Consider the following 18,100-nt stretch of genomic DNA (forward strand, 5'->3'; position numbering starts at 1 on the left):
TTTAAATTTAGTTGTATTCCAGTTTACGGTCATAATAAACATTTTTGCAGAAACACGTAAAAGAAGAACATGTAAAAAAAATAAAAATAATAATTAAAAAAAAAATAAAAAAACAAAAAAAAGAATATATATATATATATATATATATATATATATATATATATATATATATATATATATATATATATATATATATATATATAATTAATTGGCAATTTCAAAGATGTCCCGATTTAATACATCGAAGCCTACATTCATTTATCTAATTTATAATAATCCTATTTTTTTAAAATATATTTCTTAATATTATTATATGTTGTACATCTTAATGTTTTATATATTTGTATATGTATTTATTTTTTTATTATTTCATTATTTACTTAATTAATTATTTATTGAATTGTAAGGCTTCTCCTTAGTCACACCAATTATTTGAAGTATGAAGATTTCCTAGTATTATTAGTTGGATGGGGTTTTCAAAAATTTTCAAAGAAAATCAAGACAGGTGTTAACAAACACACTAATCTTTAAAAAAAAAAAAAAAAAGCACACAGCTTGCCCCCTTTTTGAGGGTAAAATGTCATTTTCTGGAAATACCTCTTTGCCAAGTTTGAAAAAATATTTATTTAATCTGGACAGGCCCAGCCTGTATGGATTCTTTGAAAGCGATCCATTTAATTTTATGTAATTCATACTGTATGTTTACATGTCTGTGGGTGTTTAGGCCACAGTGTTGAACAAGAGTGGAATACCCAATAAAAACAGCTGTTTTTATTTTCTATATAGACATCTGTGATCATTTGAAAAAGCAGACACGTCATATCTCATGAAAACTATGTCATGTTGTGGTAATGGGCTCTCCTCTCTGGTATCAGAAAGAGACAGATCGCACAGTGGTGCTCTCCTGTGTTTGAAGTAATCTGGCCGAAAAAAAAAGGAAGCAGAAACTACTCAACTCTCAGTTTAGGTTTTGTATGCTAATACTTAATGTCAAAGTATTGCGAGATTCACTGCTGTGTTATAACACTCTGGTGGTTTTAGTGATAAGATTAAAATACTAGAAAATGAACTCAATAAAGAAACAGACACACTTTCTATTTTTAAACTATTCTTTTTTTCATTTATTGCTTTAATTTTCTTTCACTTTTGGAACTGGCTTAATGCAAACTACAATGACACTTGTTTGGTGTTTGATAAATTGAAATAGTTTTTGATTCACTTGTTATGCCTTGTGACTGCACTAAATGAGTATTTAGGCCTTAAGTGGGTATTGACATGAAATAATTTTTGAAGTTGATATGTCCTGCAGTGTGACATGCCACAATTCATCCAAAACTATTTTAAACAGCATTTTCAACTTTTTAATAATTACTATTCATGCAGGTTTTAAGTTAGATTAATTGAGAGATTACATTAAAAGGTATTTTCACACCACATGACCATTTAAAATGAACTTGTTAATGCAAAAATAAATACATTCAATATAGAAAAAAATATATGTATATGGTGGGAAAGAAATGGTGATTAGTCACAGGATCTAAGATATACACTTTCTTTTATATATTCACATAACTTTTAACTTAAAATCTTGATGTTGATTATATATATATATATATATATATATATATATATATATGTATGAAATCTGTGTGATATAGTAATTATATATAAGTTGAAATATGTATGAATAGTATATATATATATATATATATATATATATATATATATATATATATATATATATATATATATATATATATATATACATATACACATACACACACACACACATACACCATGGGCACATTATGTCAGCTACACAACTACTGAAGATTACAACAATAAAAAGTCATACTGGCCCATGTTAAGTAATTTATTAGTTCACAATTTACTTTTACATTTCTGTGAAACAGGAAATGTCATATTTGGATGAAAAAGTAAGTAAAATCTTGACATTCTTAAAAGACTGACTTAATAGTTCACCGTGAACATAGGAATCAATTACCAGCACACAAGGCAGCTTCTTACCAATAATAATGGAAAAACTACAATGCTCACATCAACTTCATAAAATGTAGATTCCATTCAAACCTTTCAAAAGTTTTGGTTGTGTTTTCCTTATTTTAGGTAGGGTAGCTCCATACACAGCACATTAGCAAGTGCAAAAACTGCGTCAGAGTAAACTTGATTTAATCCCAGGGAGGGAAATTGCAGGTTAATAAGCAAATCCAGCAATAATCTGCACAGAGAAGCAGTTAACTAGTTGACAGTGTTAATATATATGAACTATTATGGTCCATACAGAGTGACCAGAAAGAACAGTACTGAAATCACAGGGAAAGTTACAACCTGTGAAATGAAATCCCATTGATAGATCCATGTCACCTGATTCTTTATGTTCTTCCCTAATGTATACATTATGTATGATTAACAGTTATTCTGCAAAGTGAGTGTGTGACCCTCAGCTAAGGTGCGGGCATGCATGAACACTTATAGCATGTATAATTAACATACATCCACACAAAGCTTTTAACATAGGCAATAACACACATCTAGTTGGACTGAAAAAGAGAATCTAGTGAGTACGCTGCTTCATCACATAGTGAAACACAAGTGGTTGGCCCCTGTGCTGGTTACTGTTTGCCTCAGAATGGAGAATCACAGCGAGTGTGGGAAGCTCCTTTGCCTTTGGCCAGAGATTTCTCCATCATATGTCTCTGCTGGCTATGTGCATGCCTGTTCAAAAAAACATGACAGATTTCTTACATACTCATCCCACACTGTTTGGAAGACAATCACTGTATACATTAAAAGATATTCAAGGCACCATTTGGTAAATTGTACTTCTCGTTTTGAAAAAAATAAGAGGGCAAACTTGCATTTTGTTTTTTATTTACTACTGCCCTGATAAAGCTATATGACATAATAAATACTTACATATATTCCACAAGACAAAATAATAACTGAATTGTCACAGGTGATCTTGTTCAAAGGTTAACATCCCCTTGTTTCTTAAAGGAATAGTTCACCCAAAAATCTGAATAATTAAATAATTTACTCACCCTCATCCCAGATGTGTATGACTTTCTTTCTTCTTCTGAACACAAATGAAGATTTTTAGAAGAATATTTCAGCTCTGTAGGTCCATACAATGAAAGTGAATGGTGACCAGAACTTGGAAGGTCCAAAAGCACATGAAGTCAGCATAAAATGAATCCATATGACTCCAATGGTTAAATCCATATAATCAGAATCTATATAATAAGTGTAGGTTAGAAACAGACCAATAGTTAAGTCCTTTTTACTATAATTTCTCCTCTCTGCTCAGTAGGTGGTGATATGCACAAGGAATGTGAATTGCCAAAAACAAAAGTATGTGAAAGTGAAAGTGTAGATTTAGAGTAAAAAAGGACTTGATCTGTTTCTCACACACACCTATCATATCGCTACAGAAGATATGGATTTAACCTCTGGAGTTATGGGGATTACTTTTATGCTGCCTTTATGTTATTTTTGGAGCTTCAAAGATCTGGCCACCATTCACTTGCATTGTATGGACCTACAGAGAAGAAATATTATTCTAAAAATCTTCGTTTGTGTTCAGCACAAGAAAGAAAGACATACACATCTGGGATTGCATAAGAGTTAATGAGAGAATAAAAATTTTGGGGTAAACTATCCCTTTAATATGGTGTACAGTAGGGTAGCAACGGTATGAGATTTTCACGGTACGATAACCGTCTCAGAAAATATCATGTTTTCACAGTATCACGGTATACGGTATTACACAATTATTATTATCAGTTAATGACCCTTAAAGGAGTGAAAACAGTTTTTGTTTTTTTGGTTGAACAAACACTTTATTTTAATTGAAACTTGAAACCATTTCTTTAATGGAAGTATGTGTAAAAAAAGTCTCCCTTTTGAAAATAAATAGAATAAATAAGAAAGCTAAAATAATTATAACAATAAACCGAATTATAATCATGATAAAAAATAGCACGTAACTATAACATGTTATATAACTAAAGCAGTTTAGTTTACATGTTAGCATAGCATGTTAAATTTATTACTAAATGAAAAATAACATAAGCTGTGTGAGCTTTTAAAGTAATGTTCTATGATTATTAACAATTAACATATACTGTAGGTGCACGGCAGTGCAGCCAGACTGCTCCTGTCTGTCCCTTTAACTTCAGGAAAGATTTGACATTGGAAATCAAGTGGCAACCCACCATAGTAAAAATGTAACCTGTATTTAATGTATCCTGGGTCACATTTCCTTTTATGTTGCATAGTTTTGTTCATGGTTTTCCAGTACAAGGACATGCGGCAAGTGATTATTTTTGTTGTTGATGTCAACAAGCATGGGAGCAGGATGCGCTAGCCACGCCTTTTCTCTCTCTATGATTCTTGCATAGAGTTAAAGCGGCTGGGGCCATTTAACACTATAACACGCATTGGGGAAGGCTTTCTTTTCCAACTCCTATTCTTTTAGGGGGGAAAGACACAGCGGAGACCACATCCTGCCCAGGCTGGGGGGAGGTTAAATGTGGCGAATACGTCACATGGGTTTTCACGCCACATGTGGAAGTGGTGCGGTGGTAGATCCTACAAAGCGAGGGAGGAGTTGCAACAAACACAGCGTCCGGGGGGCAGAGGGAACTGCCCAAGGGAGACACAGGTCCGCCAGCAGGGGGACCGTACCGCTGAAAATACACACAGGGGGATAAATCCGTGATGGCCAAACCCTGTGGAGCACCTAATCCAGTACAGAGTATTTAGTGCCCATAGTGGGTCTGGTCGGGAATTCCTCCGCTGAATTCGCGGACCAGAGGGCTAGGGAGAAAAGACATCCAGGGAGCGCAAGCCTAGTGGACTCTCCTGGTAGAAAGTGCGCACTTGATCGCCTCAGTGGAGGGGAAGGGCGCTACGTGCAAGCGAAACACCCGGTCAGCCGTTCCGCATTACCGAGTTCTACGAGCTCGGACCTGAGAAAAAACGGGACAAGACTGACTCAACCCTGAGATTGTAGAATCTTGTAAAGGTATTGGGTGTTGCCCAGCCCGCCGCTCTGCAGATGTCTGCTAGGGAGGTGCCGTTGGCCAGTGCCCATGAGAATGCCACAACGGTCGTAGAGTGTGCTCGAACCCACAAGGGGGCGGACACGGCCCGGGTCTGATAGGCTAGCCATGGCGTTGACGACACAGTGGGCAATCTCTGTTGGAAACAGCACCCCTTTCCGCTGTCTGCCACAGCAAATAAAAAGCTGCTCAGAACATCTAAATCTCTGCGTGCAGTCCACATAGGTACGCAAAGCACGCACTGGACACAGCACCGATAAGCTGGGTCTGCCTCCTCCTGGGGCAGCTTCACTTGCAGGTTTACTACCTGAGGAGCGTAGGAACCTTGGGTTGACGTGAGCATCTGCCGGACCAGACTCCAGGCAAGTGTTGCTGACAGAGAACACTCGCAGGTCCCAACCCTCTTGATGGAAGCGAGCGCAATCAGGAGAGCCGTCTTTAAGGAGAGGGCTCTAAGCTCGACAGACTCTAGCAGCTCGAAGGGGGGTCTCTGAAGGCCCAAAAGGACCATGGAGAGATACCATGACATGGAGGTTCTAGAGGTCTGGGCGCGGTTGACAGAGGATGCCCCGTCCCTGAGAAAGAAGGTCCCTTCTCAGGGGAATCTGCCAGGGAGGTGCTGTCGCAAGGAGCATAAGATCCGAGAACCAAGATGTTTTTCAGCTGCAGGAACTGGGAGACTAGTCAGGATCAAGGGAAAGATGAATGCAGCAATGTACAGAGACATCCTTGATGAAAACCTGCTCCAGAGCACTCTGGACCTCAGACTGGGGCAAAGGTTCATCTTCCTACAGGACAACGACTCTAAGCACACAGCCAAGATAACAAACGAGTGGCTACGGGACAACTCTGTGAATGTTCTTGAGTGACCCAGCCAGAGTCTACCTTGAACCCGATTGAACATCTCTGGAGAGATCTGAAAATGGCTGTGCACTGACGCTCCCCATTCAACCTGATGGAGCTTGAGAGGTCCTGCAAAGAAGAATGGAAGAAACTGCCCAAAAATAGGTGTGCCAAGCTTGTAGCATCATACTCAGAAAGACTTGAGGCTGTAATTGGTGCCAAAGGTGCTTCAACAAAGTATTGCGCAAAGGCTGTGAATCCTTATGTACATGTGATTTTTTTTTTTGTGATTTCAAACAAACTTCTTTCACATTGTCATTATGGGGTATTGTTTGTAGAATTTTGAGGAATATAATGAATTTAAATTTTTTTGGAATAAGGCTGTAACAACAAAATGTGGAAAAAGTGAAGCGCTGTGAATACTTTCCAGATGCACTGTAGCTGCACAGATTCAAATTAAGCAAAACTATGGTCAGAGATTCCAGAATCTACTACCTCAAGATTGGTCACATGAAGACCAGAGGTTAATACCAAATCAAGAGTATGACCCTTTACATGAGTAGGGCCTGAATCTAACTGTGTGAGATTAAAGGAATCCACCATACATAATAAATCCTGCACATTCTTTGGTTTTCCAACATCTTCTACACATTTTAGTTTTATATAGTTATAATGGTTAATATATATACTTATTCACTTTTAGTATTTGGGGGTTCCTTCAGTAACCCCATTTTAAGGGAAAGGCTTTGAGGCTCTTGAAATATATACAGGTATATGTGTGGCATGTGAGGAACCCCAAATGGTGCCTTGAGTATCTTAATTTTTTACAATGTGTAATGTCTTGACTGTAGGTTCTAATTTACACTGCAGTTTCATTGTTAACCAAATGTTCTGGACTAAGGCCTAACCTGGTTAGATCCTCCACATCTACCAGCATGGCATCCTGCTCCATGTGCAGTTCATCTCTCATAAATAACAGCTGCACCAGCTCCTCATTCAGACCTTCAATTGAATTTAAAACAATAAGCGTTATAATACAACATGAATAAACATAATGTGAAGGTGATAGGTGTTCATCCAGAGTAAAACCTGAAAGAATTGGTGCAATTCTATCTGGGAAACCATTGCCATTACAACTTCATAGCATAATACTGATTAAAGTGAGTGAGTAACTTTGTAAGTTTTATTAACAAATCTGATGTACTTGTTACTTAAACTTAGTAAAAATTTAAATGAAAATGTTATTTAAACATTTCACATACTGAATTTTACTTATAAACTCATGTTTAATCATTTACCAAATGACATGCAGAAACATTCCACAAGGAAGGTTAATGCATGCTATGTAGCCTACTAGACAACATCACCTTGCATTATTGTCAATAAGAGAACAAAATGACTATGCAGATGCCAGAAGTCAACAGACGTCAATACTTGGTGCACAAAACACAATGACAGAAACAATCAACAGATAATTGTTTGATCATGAATGGGTAATCTTGAGTAGAAAATTATCTTCAGAATTCACAAAACAAAAAGTGGTCAACCATAACAAAATCAACAATAAAAAGGGTGTAAATAAGCTTGGATTCAGTGAAACCATGCAAGCTCATTCATTATTCAAGCCTAGTGCATGCTGGGAACACCAGCTTCAAAAAGGATTCATGCATGATGACGCATTATGAAGATAACAAACAATCATAAATAACATTTCCTTATAAGCTAGAGCACTAATTTTTACATGTTTAAATTGAGTACAAATTTAGAATTCACCTAATATTTTTAAGTTCATGCTTTAACTTATTAATGGTAGAAATAACTTAATATGTTCTGCTCTATTTACTTCACCACTAAATTATTTTTTTCAGAGTGCTTACAGTATTTTTGAGAAAACATGTGCTGTCCTAACCTTGTATCTGAGAGTGCAGATCATTGGTGATGACCTGTAACTGGCCGAAATTCATGTCCCTCAGGTCCACGGGCCTCAAATTTCTCTTCAGTAGACTCTCACTGATATGTGGCAGATGAGGCAACTATAACACATGGAAACAGTTGAGATACTCTGATAGGCTGATGAAGAGCAAATGCTCAAAGTTAAAAAATAAGAAACAATAAAACAAGCTTTGGGAAAGGAACATTCATTAATTCCATGCACAAGAACATTTGGTGTTTTTTCCAGATGCTTTTAAAGCTGTGTATTGTAAACAAATGCAGCATTATTCTTGGCTTCACACACCAGGTCTGCCACAGGGGATCTGCGGTGTAGCTGAATCTGTCTTTCCACCTCCACTTGCATTCGGGCCATTGGACGGGCCAAAGCCAGAGCCACACGGGCCTCCTCCTGCAGACGTCTCTGAAGCCGCCAGAATTCTGAATCCTCCGTGTCGAGATCTTCCTCACCTGTGTCCCGGTCAGAGAGAGAAGAACTCTGCTTGCTCTTTAATGAGACAGAGAAAACCAAACATGTTTAATTTAAACTGGATGACACTATGAAAATATACTAATTTAGATATACTAAAGGTTGTGATTTCTACCATAGGAGACAATGGGGTGTCCAGGCTGGTTTCTGTTCTGCTGTCCTCTGCATCACTATCCCTGTCACTGCTGCTGTCATTCACAAAGCACATCTGTAGGTTCACCCCATTCTGAAGCCTACAGTGCAGAAAGAGCAGTGAAGATGAAAGGTGGAGAACATGAGTGGCATTCTTCAATCAAAATTTTTTTCAACATCATTGACATACATATTTCTATAGTATCAATGAAAATAATGGGATTTTTTTTTATTGTGTCTTTAATTTGTAGACATTTTTATTTCTCAGTTATACTGTAGATTATACATGGTATACCAAATTGTGACATTGTCTTTACAGTAATAGTTGGGTGAAATGCATGACCAAAGACACTGGCTCTTTAGAATCAATTGAAATAGACAACCTATTTATTTTAGTCCCATAACTGTGAATTACATAAACCCTTTAAACCCCTGAGAACTTGAGACTTGTTACAGTTGACAGTAACCAGAAAACATTTAAACTCTCAAATGAGAAAGGTCCATTTTTAGTGTTTGTGAACCACAGTGAAGCAAGCACTTCCCGTATAAAGCTGAACTAGACTTTTTTTCGGCAATTGCTAGAGAAGTTTATGTTTAACTTAATAGTATACTTAGAGAACACTGACTAGGCCTCAAAAGTCTATAATTACAAAGTTAGCCTTCATTGTTGGAAGACTTTACCCTTCTACACTGATTTGAGATTCTGTGGTACCCTGTAAGTTAAATTAGAAGCAATTACTCTTTATTCAGTGATACCATGGAAACATGGCTAATTCTCATTACTTGAATTTGACTCTGTGTGGACTTTCCTTTGCTTGACCATTCTGGACTTGGCTGTTGTTTCTAGGAACCTTCTAGAAATCATGTTCCAAAATGTGAAGAGACACTGAAATGCAGCAATCCCGACACCCACAAAGCCAAAGTGCCTCATGGTGAAACTCTAGAGCTGCATGAATTATAATTAGTCATCAAATTGAACAACCCCAAATATATTCTCTTTATTTGACATAAAACAGCAAGTTCACACTACAAATAACAATCATTATATAGAAGTGTTATAACATTCTGTCATCATTTACTCCCCCTTTTGTTGTTCCAATCCAATACAACTTTTTTTTCCATGGAACACAGAAGATGATGTTAGGTGCAATGTCACCATTCTCAGCCTCAGTCACCATTCACTTTCATTGTATGGGAAAAAAGATGCAATGATAGTGAATGGTGACTAAGGTTGCCAGTCCGTAACATTCTGTCTTACATCCACGGAAGTTCCAAGGAAGAAAGTCATAGGGGTTTGAAATGACTTGAGGGTAAGAAAATTACAGAATTAGCATTTATTTGGTGAACTATGCATTTAAAGGAATAGTTAACACCAAAATTAAAATGCTCATGCCATACCAGATGTGTATAACTTTATTCTATATATATATTAGTTACACTATAGCTTAGTATAATTAAGCTCCTAAAAGCACATAAAGGCAGCATAATAGTAATCCATACGACTCCAGTGGTTAAATTCATGACTTCAGAAGTGATCCAGTTGGTTTTGGATGAGAACAGACCAAAATATAACTAATTTTTCACTGTACATCTTGTCATTGCAGTCTCTAGGCCTGATCATGATTTCAAGCTCGAATACACTTCCTAGCTCTTGACGCATACGAATCAAGCTTAAAATAATGTTCGGCAAGGAAACTGCAGATGTTAAGATTTATACAAAAAAAGTAGTTATATTTTGGTCTTTTCCAAAACCAACTGGATTACTTCTGAAGTCATGAATTTAACCACTGGAGTCTTATGGATTACTTTTATGCTGCCTTTATGTGCTTTTAGGAGCTTCAAAGTTTTTGTCACAATTCACTTGCATTTTGTGGAACAGGGCTGAGATATTTTTCTAAAAATGTTCTGCAGAAGAAAGTCATACACATCTGGGATGGCATGAGGCCGAGTATTTGTGGATGAACAATTCCTTTAAAGTCTATGACAGTGAACATGCACACACACAAAACACCAATCCACAAAAGACAAGCACACACTGACCGTGAGGACAAGCAGCTCTTGCTGCAGCCAGTAAAGGTAACCGGTCCGTCATCATAGAAACTGCCAAGGGCCAGTTTCTGTCTAATGGACTCCCTCTCATTCCTCTGGGCCTGAGCAAAAGCACAGTTGACTTCAATAAATGAGCAGAAAGCTCACAGAGCCGGCATGCACAAGGCCACAGAAGACCTCATAACCAGTAATATTTGATGTGGCATTTTAAAATAGATGATGATGTCTAGCACTGCTATTTTAACATGCTTACATACTACGTATTACGTAAGTAATGTGATGCTCATTTTTGTCTGTACCTACTAGTTTATTCAAAAATACATTGAAAATGCAAATCATACGAAATTTGACTTGAATACTCTTCTTTAATGAATGTTTCGATTTCTGACTTAAAATTCCATTTGGATAATTTTTGTGCATTTTTAAAACAAAAATGTTATTGAGATTTGAAACATTTTTGTTGTATCAAAGTCAGTATGGCATAATGAACATGCATGAAGCCGTTTTGCTGTCATGTGACAAGAAAACCATAAAACAGTAAATTATATTACAGATATAACACCTGTAGAAACTCACAACCAGGGACTGAAACGAAAAATGAAAACGAAAACTTTTATTTTGCAGAACGTAACTGTAAACTGGAACAAAGTCCCTTTCAATCACTTACGACTGTGTGCGAAAGTCAAAATATATATATTTTTTTAAATACACTAATTTATCACTGTATTAGGAACACCTGTACACCTACTTAATCCCCGTAAACACATGCAGCGACTTTATCACTCGATGTTACTGCTGTCGCTCTAACGTTATTGGTGGACTGCACGTCTGGCCATGTCTTTTGAAATATGATCACAGATAAGATGTACTGTCTGTAAAGATTTATTTCTAAATTGACAATGAAACCGTTTTCTTGTCCCTAAAATGCACATTCTGCATGGGAGAGTGTTTTACATGAACTGAAGCCATGCTTATTGCGTCGTGTCCATAATAAAAGATGAACGATCTATTAATGTACGAATCAAGCTCACTCAGACTGCTGACAGTTTCTTTACCACACTTCATTTAAAATTTTATCCATGTATGTTGTTCCAGAACATTGAAATCTCTCACAGAAACATCACAATGCTGCTCCGTCTAGTCTGCACTCAACGGCATTATTTCAAAGGAGACGGATGACGTGACCTCCACTGAACACCCTCTTCCCTCCTTTTGGTTCTCGCTCCTGAAAGTCACTCCTCATTTTAATAAAGTTAAACTTTTCTTAACTTTGTCACGGCGCTCACCACGCCCATATCTAGTCGCCAGAGGTCACTGTTGCTTGTGTCGCTGAAAGTCGCCAGATTTAATTGAAAATGAATGAGATGAGGTCGCTTTGTCGCTGGTAGTCACTGTTCGGGACTTTCATGCAATTTTCTAATCAGCCAATCGTGTGGCAGCAGTGCAATGCATAAAATCATGCAGATACGGGTCAGGAGCTTCAGTTAATGTTCACATCAACCATCAGTATGGAAGAAAAAATGTATCTAAAATTAAACTGTGGCATGATTGTTGGTGCCAGACGGGCTAGTTTGAGTATTTCTGGAACTGCTGATCTCCTGGGATTTTCACACACAACAGTCTCAAGAGTGTATAGAGAATGGTGCAAAAAACTAAAATCAACCGGCTGTTCTGTGGACGAAAAATGCCTTGTTGATGAGAGAGGTCAACTGAGAGTGTCTAGACTGGTTCTAGCTGACAGAAAGGCTACAGTAACTCAGATAACCACTCTGTACAATTGTAATGAGCAGAATAACATCTCAGAATGCACAACATGTTGAACCTTGAGACAGATGGGCTTCAACGGCAGAAGACCAGGTCAGACACTTTATTAGGACCTTAACGTTCCTAATAAAATGCTCAATGAGTGTATATTTATATGTTTTTAAAAAGTCTTGGCTAGTTCAGGTCTAATGGACAATCCCCAAGAAAACTTTGTGACATTCAAAAATCCATTATATTTGTTACACAGAAATCATTTTTTAGCATGTTTTAAAACTTTTAAGAAAAAAGGATAAGGAAAGTTTTTTAAAAACATTTTACTTTGTGGTTACAGAAGTAATTCAAAATCAATCAAAATTTGGATTGAAAATTTTATAAATGTTTTTCAAACATGTAACCAACATGAGTAAAAAGATTATAGCCTATTTCTAAGAACTTGGCACATGCATTTAAAGTAGAGTTTTTAAAACATCTCTCTTTTGTATCATCTCATATGTCCATATTTGCCATTGACCTATATATAATCTAAATGTTCATGACAAGAGTAAAAATAACTAACTGGATATCTTCCAAGGACATAACGGTTTTGGTGTGGGAGTAGAGAGAGACTGAGTGTAGCAATGAGGGAGTGGTATAAATTCTGGCTTTGTGTTAGTGGTGAAATCACTGCTGCTTCAATGAACAGCAAATTACAGAGATGGAGAGAAAAAAGAGGGAGAGAGACCTGAGGTAGTACACATGAAAGAGCACAGGCCCAAACAAACATACCCACATAGACACACATGAAAATATATACAATTGTATGACTACTCCTACATGACCTTTCCTAGACATTATGTTTGCAAAGATAAGACCCTCTCTTAGATCATCTACTTCATTGCCATGGCAACAGCATTTTCCTTCTATTCTGTGCTCAGAATGACTAATATTTTATATATAGCTGTCATCCATCTCCGATCTATTGACAATACAGGCCTACTAGTTATAAAATTCAATATTTTCCTCTTCCGTTCTTCGTTGACCATTTTTTTAAACCCTTGGTCTTTTCCTCTCTCTAATGAGAATCCACAAATTACACATTTATTTTTATCTACCTCTCTCTATCTCTCTACTTCCTTTCCTTTTCTGACTGATTGCAGATCAGTTCTCCTCAGATGACGATTTGTATATATATATCCAGCTTGTGAAGTATAATTAAAAATCTATGAAGCAGGATTCTGGTGCATTCTGAAGAACGGAAACAAACCGGTTTGCTCTCACCCCCTAATACATGCTGTTATCAAGGGAAGGGATGGTCTGCTGCCACTTAACTAGCAGATAAACGAAGCACCTCTCCATATACACAGAAAAATATGACCTTGTGTGGTATGGGTTGAAATAACAAACAGGGTAATTTTTCTGTTTTGATTACATTATCGTCAAAATAAATCTACAAATAGGCTAATAATTCTAGCACTCTTCAGAATTGCATTTTTAGCATCAGCAATGACCAAAAAAAAAAAAAACATTTTAACCTTGGAGAAAAAGCATCACAGACAGAGCGACTTTATACAAACCTATTTTTTTAACATGTACTTAACATAAAGCACATTGACACAACCCCCACAGGCACAAAAAGTACAGTAGCTCATCAGACAGACTCATCTTACCTGGTAAACACATTTCTCCTGGTGTACCATCTTTCAGCGCATTGTATAGTGCAGCAGCCAAGCCCTACCTTCCACTGCAGTGTCTGAGCTACACCCTTGAGACCAGCCGTGATCCTGCATCAATACACGCACATCAAGGGGGGAGGAGGGAGAGCACGAGTGAGCGTGCAAGGAGGAGCTCAAGCACTTCGCACAGTCACTAGAAAAGCAAAGGCAGTGAACTGGATCAGTGTTTTGCTGTCAATTTCACACTTGATTATTCAATCTGGCTTTCCAGCCATCCCCCACTTTAGTATGCTGTATAAGGCACCTTGTATTCTAATGCAAAGGACTTGATTTGCAAAAGTACAGAACAACAGCAATATATGGGGATGTCCTCAAACCAATCATCGTCAAAAACAGACTTTCGAACAGATTTGCATATACCACTCAAAACCTTATTACTTTGATTTTGTATTTCTCCCTTTGTATTTCTTCCACAGATCAGCATTTATCAAAACCTAGTGTTGGGTTAGAGTCCAGAGTCTTTAACCAATTGAGTTTGAGTCTACTCAGAGTCCAAAGGGGGCCGAGTCGGACTCAAGATCGAGTCCATAACAGGCCGAGTCAAGAGTCGAGTCCAAATTAATCTGTTTATGAATCCGAATTCAAATTGTAACTGTAATCTCAACACCAAGCCATTACAAGAATATTTTAAGATTATTTTAACCATCTAAGAAAAATGTATGTGTCTACATAAAAGTCACAAAACATACCTCTAGAGCATTTTATATCAACATCTTATGATTAATAGGCTATCCTGCCTAACTCATTTAATTTTTGTATTTCCTCCAACACAGTTATTGAACAGCCTATTTTTTAGTTTAGTTTTTAAAAAAAAAGTTAATTTCCATATCTAAAATTATCCCCATCTAATAAAACAAATGTATATACTAAGATGTTTTATGTCTCTTTCTGTAGAGATTTGGGAAAATACATTAAAGATTGAGAACAGTTGTAACACTTTTTGCTATACTGTACAAATAATTTACCAGAATAAACATGCCATTTTTTTTTCTCACAAAATGCTTTTATCTGTTTACCAGCAAAGTCAATGTTAAAAACCTACATACATAGTTCCTTTTTCCACAATTACTGTGTGAAAACAAGGAATGCGTTTGTTACAACTGTCCTCATGCTGGGTACTGTTGTAATACTTTACTGGACAGTTCATAACATGTTCCAAATATGTTAATTTTAAGATGACAAATCAATAATTACAACAAGCACAGTTTACTTTCATGGTCAGCAGGAATAACAATCTATTCACAATGACAGTGGAATAATAATAACATAAAATTATTTCATATTTTATTTAATGTGTTGAACATAAATCAATAATAAATAAGCACTGTTTTATTTAATCAGTTTCAGCTGTTGTTTACTTTAGCAATAACTAGAGATGTCCTGATCGGGTCAGATAATGCACTCACGTACCTGTACTCGTAAAAATGCTCCAATGCCAAAATGTAAAAAAACCTGATACCATCTGACATTTGAATCACTGTGTAAACATTCAGCACACAATCGCAATATGTCCTAGTGTGATTATTAAACCGCAAAGGCTGTGATTTAATGAAATAAATATATATTGTGTATGTGCTGTGCACTTCAAAGTGAAAGTGTGAAGCTGGCCGCTCATACACTGAAAACACAACATTAGGCTTGTCACATGCGCTTGTGCAATAGATGACAGAAAGCAGAACACACATACAGATTTCATATTTATTTATTGATATCACAGCCTTTTGTAGTTTAATAATCACATTAGGACATATTGTGATTTTAATTTGTCTGCTGAATTTTTACACAATTATTTTTATTTCGGTGGTCAGGTTTGTTTTTTGGCATTGGACCATGTACTTGGAGTACAAGTACGTGAGTGCATTATTGGACCCTATCAGCCTGCTTTTCTGGAGTTGAGAAACTACCGTAAAAAACTCTGAAAAGTGTTTCTGCCAAAAATAAATGCTCAGTTTAAACAAAAATAAAAAACATTAAAAAAAATTAAAATACTACAGATATCACTGCTGTATGATTGTGTAATATTCACTGTAATAATATTCCTACTAATTAGGGCTGGGCAATACAACAATATTTATCTCAATAAAAAAATCCACGATATCGATGAAATTTTCTATATTTAGCCTGTCTTCTACATCACCTGTGATCAGATGCGTGTCGCTAGAAAAGAAAGCAGTTTGGCTTTCTTAAACTGTATGAAGTTGCTAATATTAGCTGCCTTGCTAACGATTAGGCTACGCCAGTCACCACAGTCCGGGTCTGGACCATCCATACCGCAAGACATCATGATGACAGTTGCGTCTATTCAAACTTTTACATTTACTACATTTTCTCTCAGGGGATACCCCTGAATCCCCATACTGTATTATTCCTCAGACTCAAGGGCCTCCATGCCCCCATACTTTCTATCTAAATGTAACAAAAATCAAATAAATTTGAATGTAAATATAATATGCAGTTATTATGTTTCAAAATGAACGGATGGTCTTTTAACATTCATGTCCAACTGCATTCTATAAAATATTTTGGTAGTAGATCCCTCAGACACCACTGCTTTGGCTGTCTCTGGTCACCCATTGCACTTTTCTATAGACTATTTTAAATGTTTAGGATTTTCTTTTCTTCTTTTCCTCTGCCAAATAAAAAAGAAATTTGCAAATGTGAATGTATATAGTGATAAATATCGATAGATATGAAAAATAATATTGTGATAATATTTTTGGCCATATTGCCCAGCCCTGCTACTAATACTGATAATAATAAATCAATAACAGTTTAACACAAGCAATATCTCACATATTAATAACTCCAGTGTTGTATTTTGGATAGTGCTGTGAGGATCTGTATAAAAGCACTTCATTTGATAAGATAATGCAATGTTACATTGGAAATTAATTGTTCAACTTTCATTTGATTATAATGGGGATAATAATGCTCAGACTAGCAGCTCAGAATGGCAAACAATACTTAACAGTGAGAGCAATGCTTATATAGTACTTGTGTGATGAGCAGAACATTGGATGCAGGTGTGCTGAATCTAGCTGTGGATAGTAGTGAGGTGATGACCTCCAACCAGTGTAAGTGCAGATCTGGATGTGACACCTAACCCTTCCTTATGCAAAATATTCCTTATTGATAAACAACCTTTACAAATTGGTTATTAGTATGGCTTTTTTTGTGTGTGTGAAATTTTAAGTTGGACTATTCTTGATGTATAAAGTTTATATATAATTTTTTCCTCTCTTTTTTGATAATGACTAATGAGTTACAGTCAACATGCTGTCCTCAAATCAAAAGTCCCACAGCAATTTCTTTTTAAACTGAATCAATAAAAAAATATTAAGAAAAATGTTGTCAAAACACCCCAAACAATAACAATTTTCCAACTATTCAAAAAAGTAAAACCATCAGTTCATTTTATGTTTTTCTTATTAAGAACTAACAAATTCCATTATTGAGTACAGGACAAAAAATTCATTGTTTTAAAACCCTGTCCTTATAGCAAAGCGGTAAGCCTACAATAATGCTTTATATTATGCTGGCTTACTTTATTCAGCCTTGCATGTTTACATGTCCATAAGCACAGAAAAGAAGGGCTTGGGAAGCTACAATAGTTTTCTAAGCAGTAGGATTGCAGTCTCTGGATGGATGTTTAACTGTTTACTTGTTATAATAATAGGACATGTTTTCTGGTAGGGTTGTTAAAGTTTGTATTGGTGGTCTCACTTTAATGAATTGAACATTACACAGGGGATATTGTGTTTACTGATAACGATGTGCCAATTTGTTTATTGTGCATTTCTGCACATTATCTACAGGTTAAATAAAGAATATTTTATCTCTATAATTTTTGTTTTACTGAGTGCATAGACCTACTATTGTCGTTAATTTATTGCATTGTGCACAGAGGCTGTAGATTATAATACCTGGCTTCAATTGAACACATATCAGCCATATCACAAATGTCATCTCTTGAAGTACAAAACGAGCATTAATTTGTGGTGGATAAAACACTTACATAATCACTCAAATATATTCTCAAAGCAAGTAAAATTTCGGTTATAAACGTTTAATCAAATATCAATATAAAAAGAGAAGGC

The 18,100-nt window shown here is 36.2% G+C and overlaps 1 protein-coding gene across 1 annotated transcript; it reads right to left on the reverse strand.

Annotated features, from left to right (window-relative positions):
• Nucleotides 1-1,859: 1,859 nt before the first annotated feature.
• On the reverse strand, nucleotides 1,860-14,095 carry zgc:153615 (uncharacterized protein LOC777747 homolog). The gene is made up of 7 exons (XM_052134374.1): nucleotides 13,938-14,095; nucleotides 10,519-10,628; nucleotides 8,462-8,579; nucleotides 8,164-8,364; nucleotides 7,837-7,960; nucleotides 6,836-6,929; nucleotides 1,860-2,736 (listed from the first exon to the last, which is right to left on the reverse strand). The coding sequence occupies exons 1-7, from the start codon at nucleotides 13,965-13,967 to the stop codon at nucleotides 2,646-2,648; spliced, it is 768 nt and encodes a 255-aa protein (XP_051990334.1). The 5' UTR covers nucleotides 13,968-14,095; the 3' UTR covers nucleotides 1,860-2,645.
• Nucleotides 14,096-18,100: the final 4,005 nt, after the last annotated feature.

Source organism: Xyrauchen texanus, chromosome 9 (genome assembly GCF_025860055.1).
Source record: "Xyrauchen texanus isolate HMW12.3.18 chromosome 9, RBS_HiC_50CHRs, whole genome shotgun sequence".
Classification (NCBI taxonomy): domain Eukaryota; kingdom Metazoa; phylum Chordata; class Actinopteri; order Cypriniformes; family Catostomidae; genus Xyrauchen; species Xyrauchen texanus.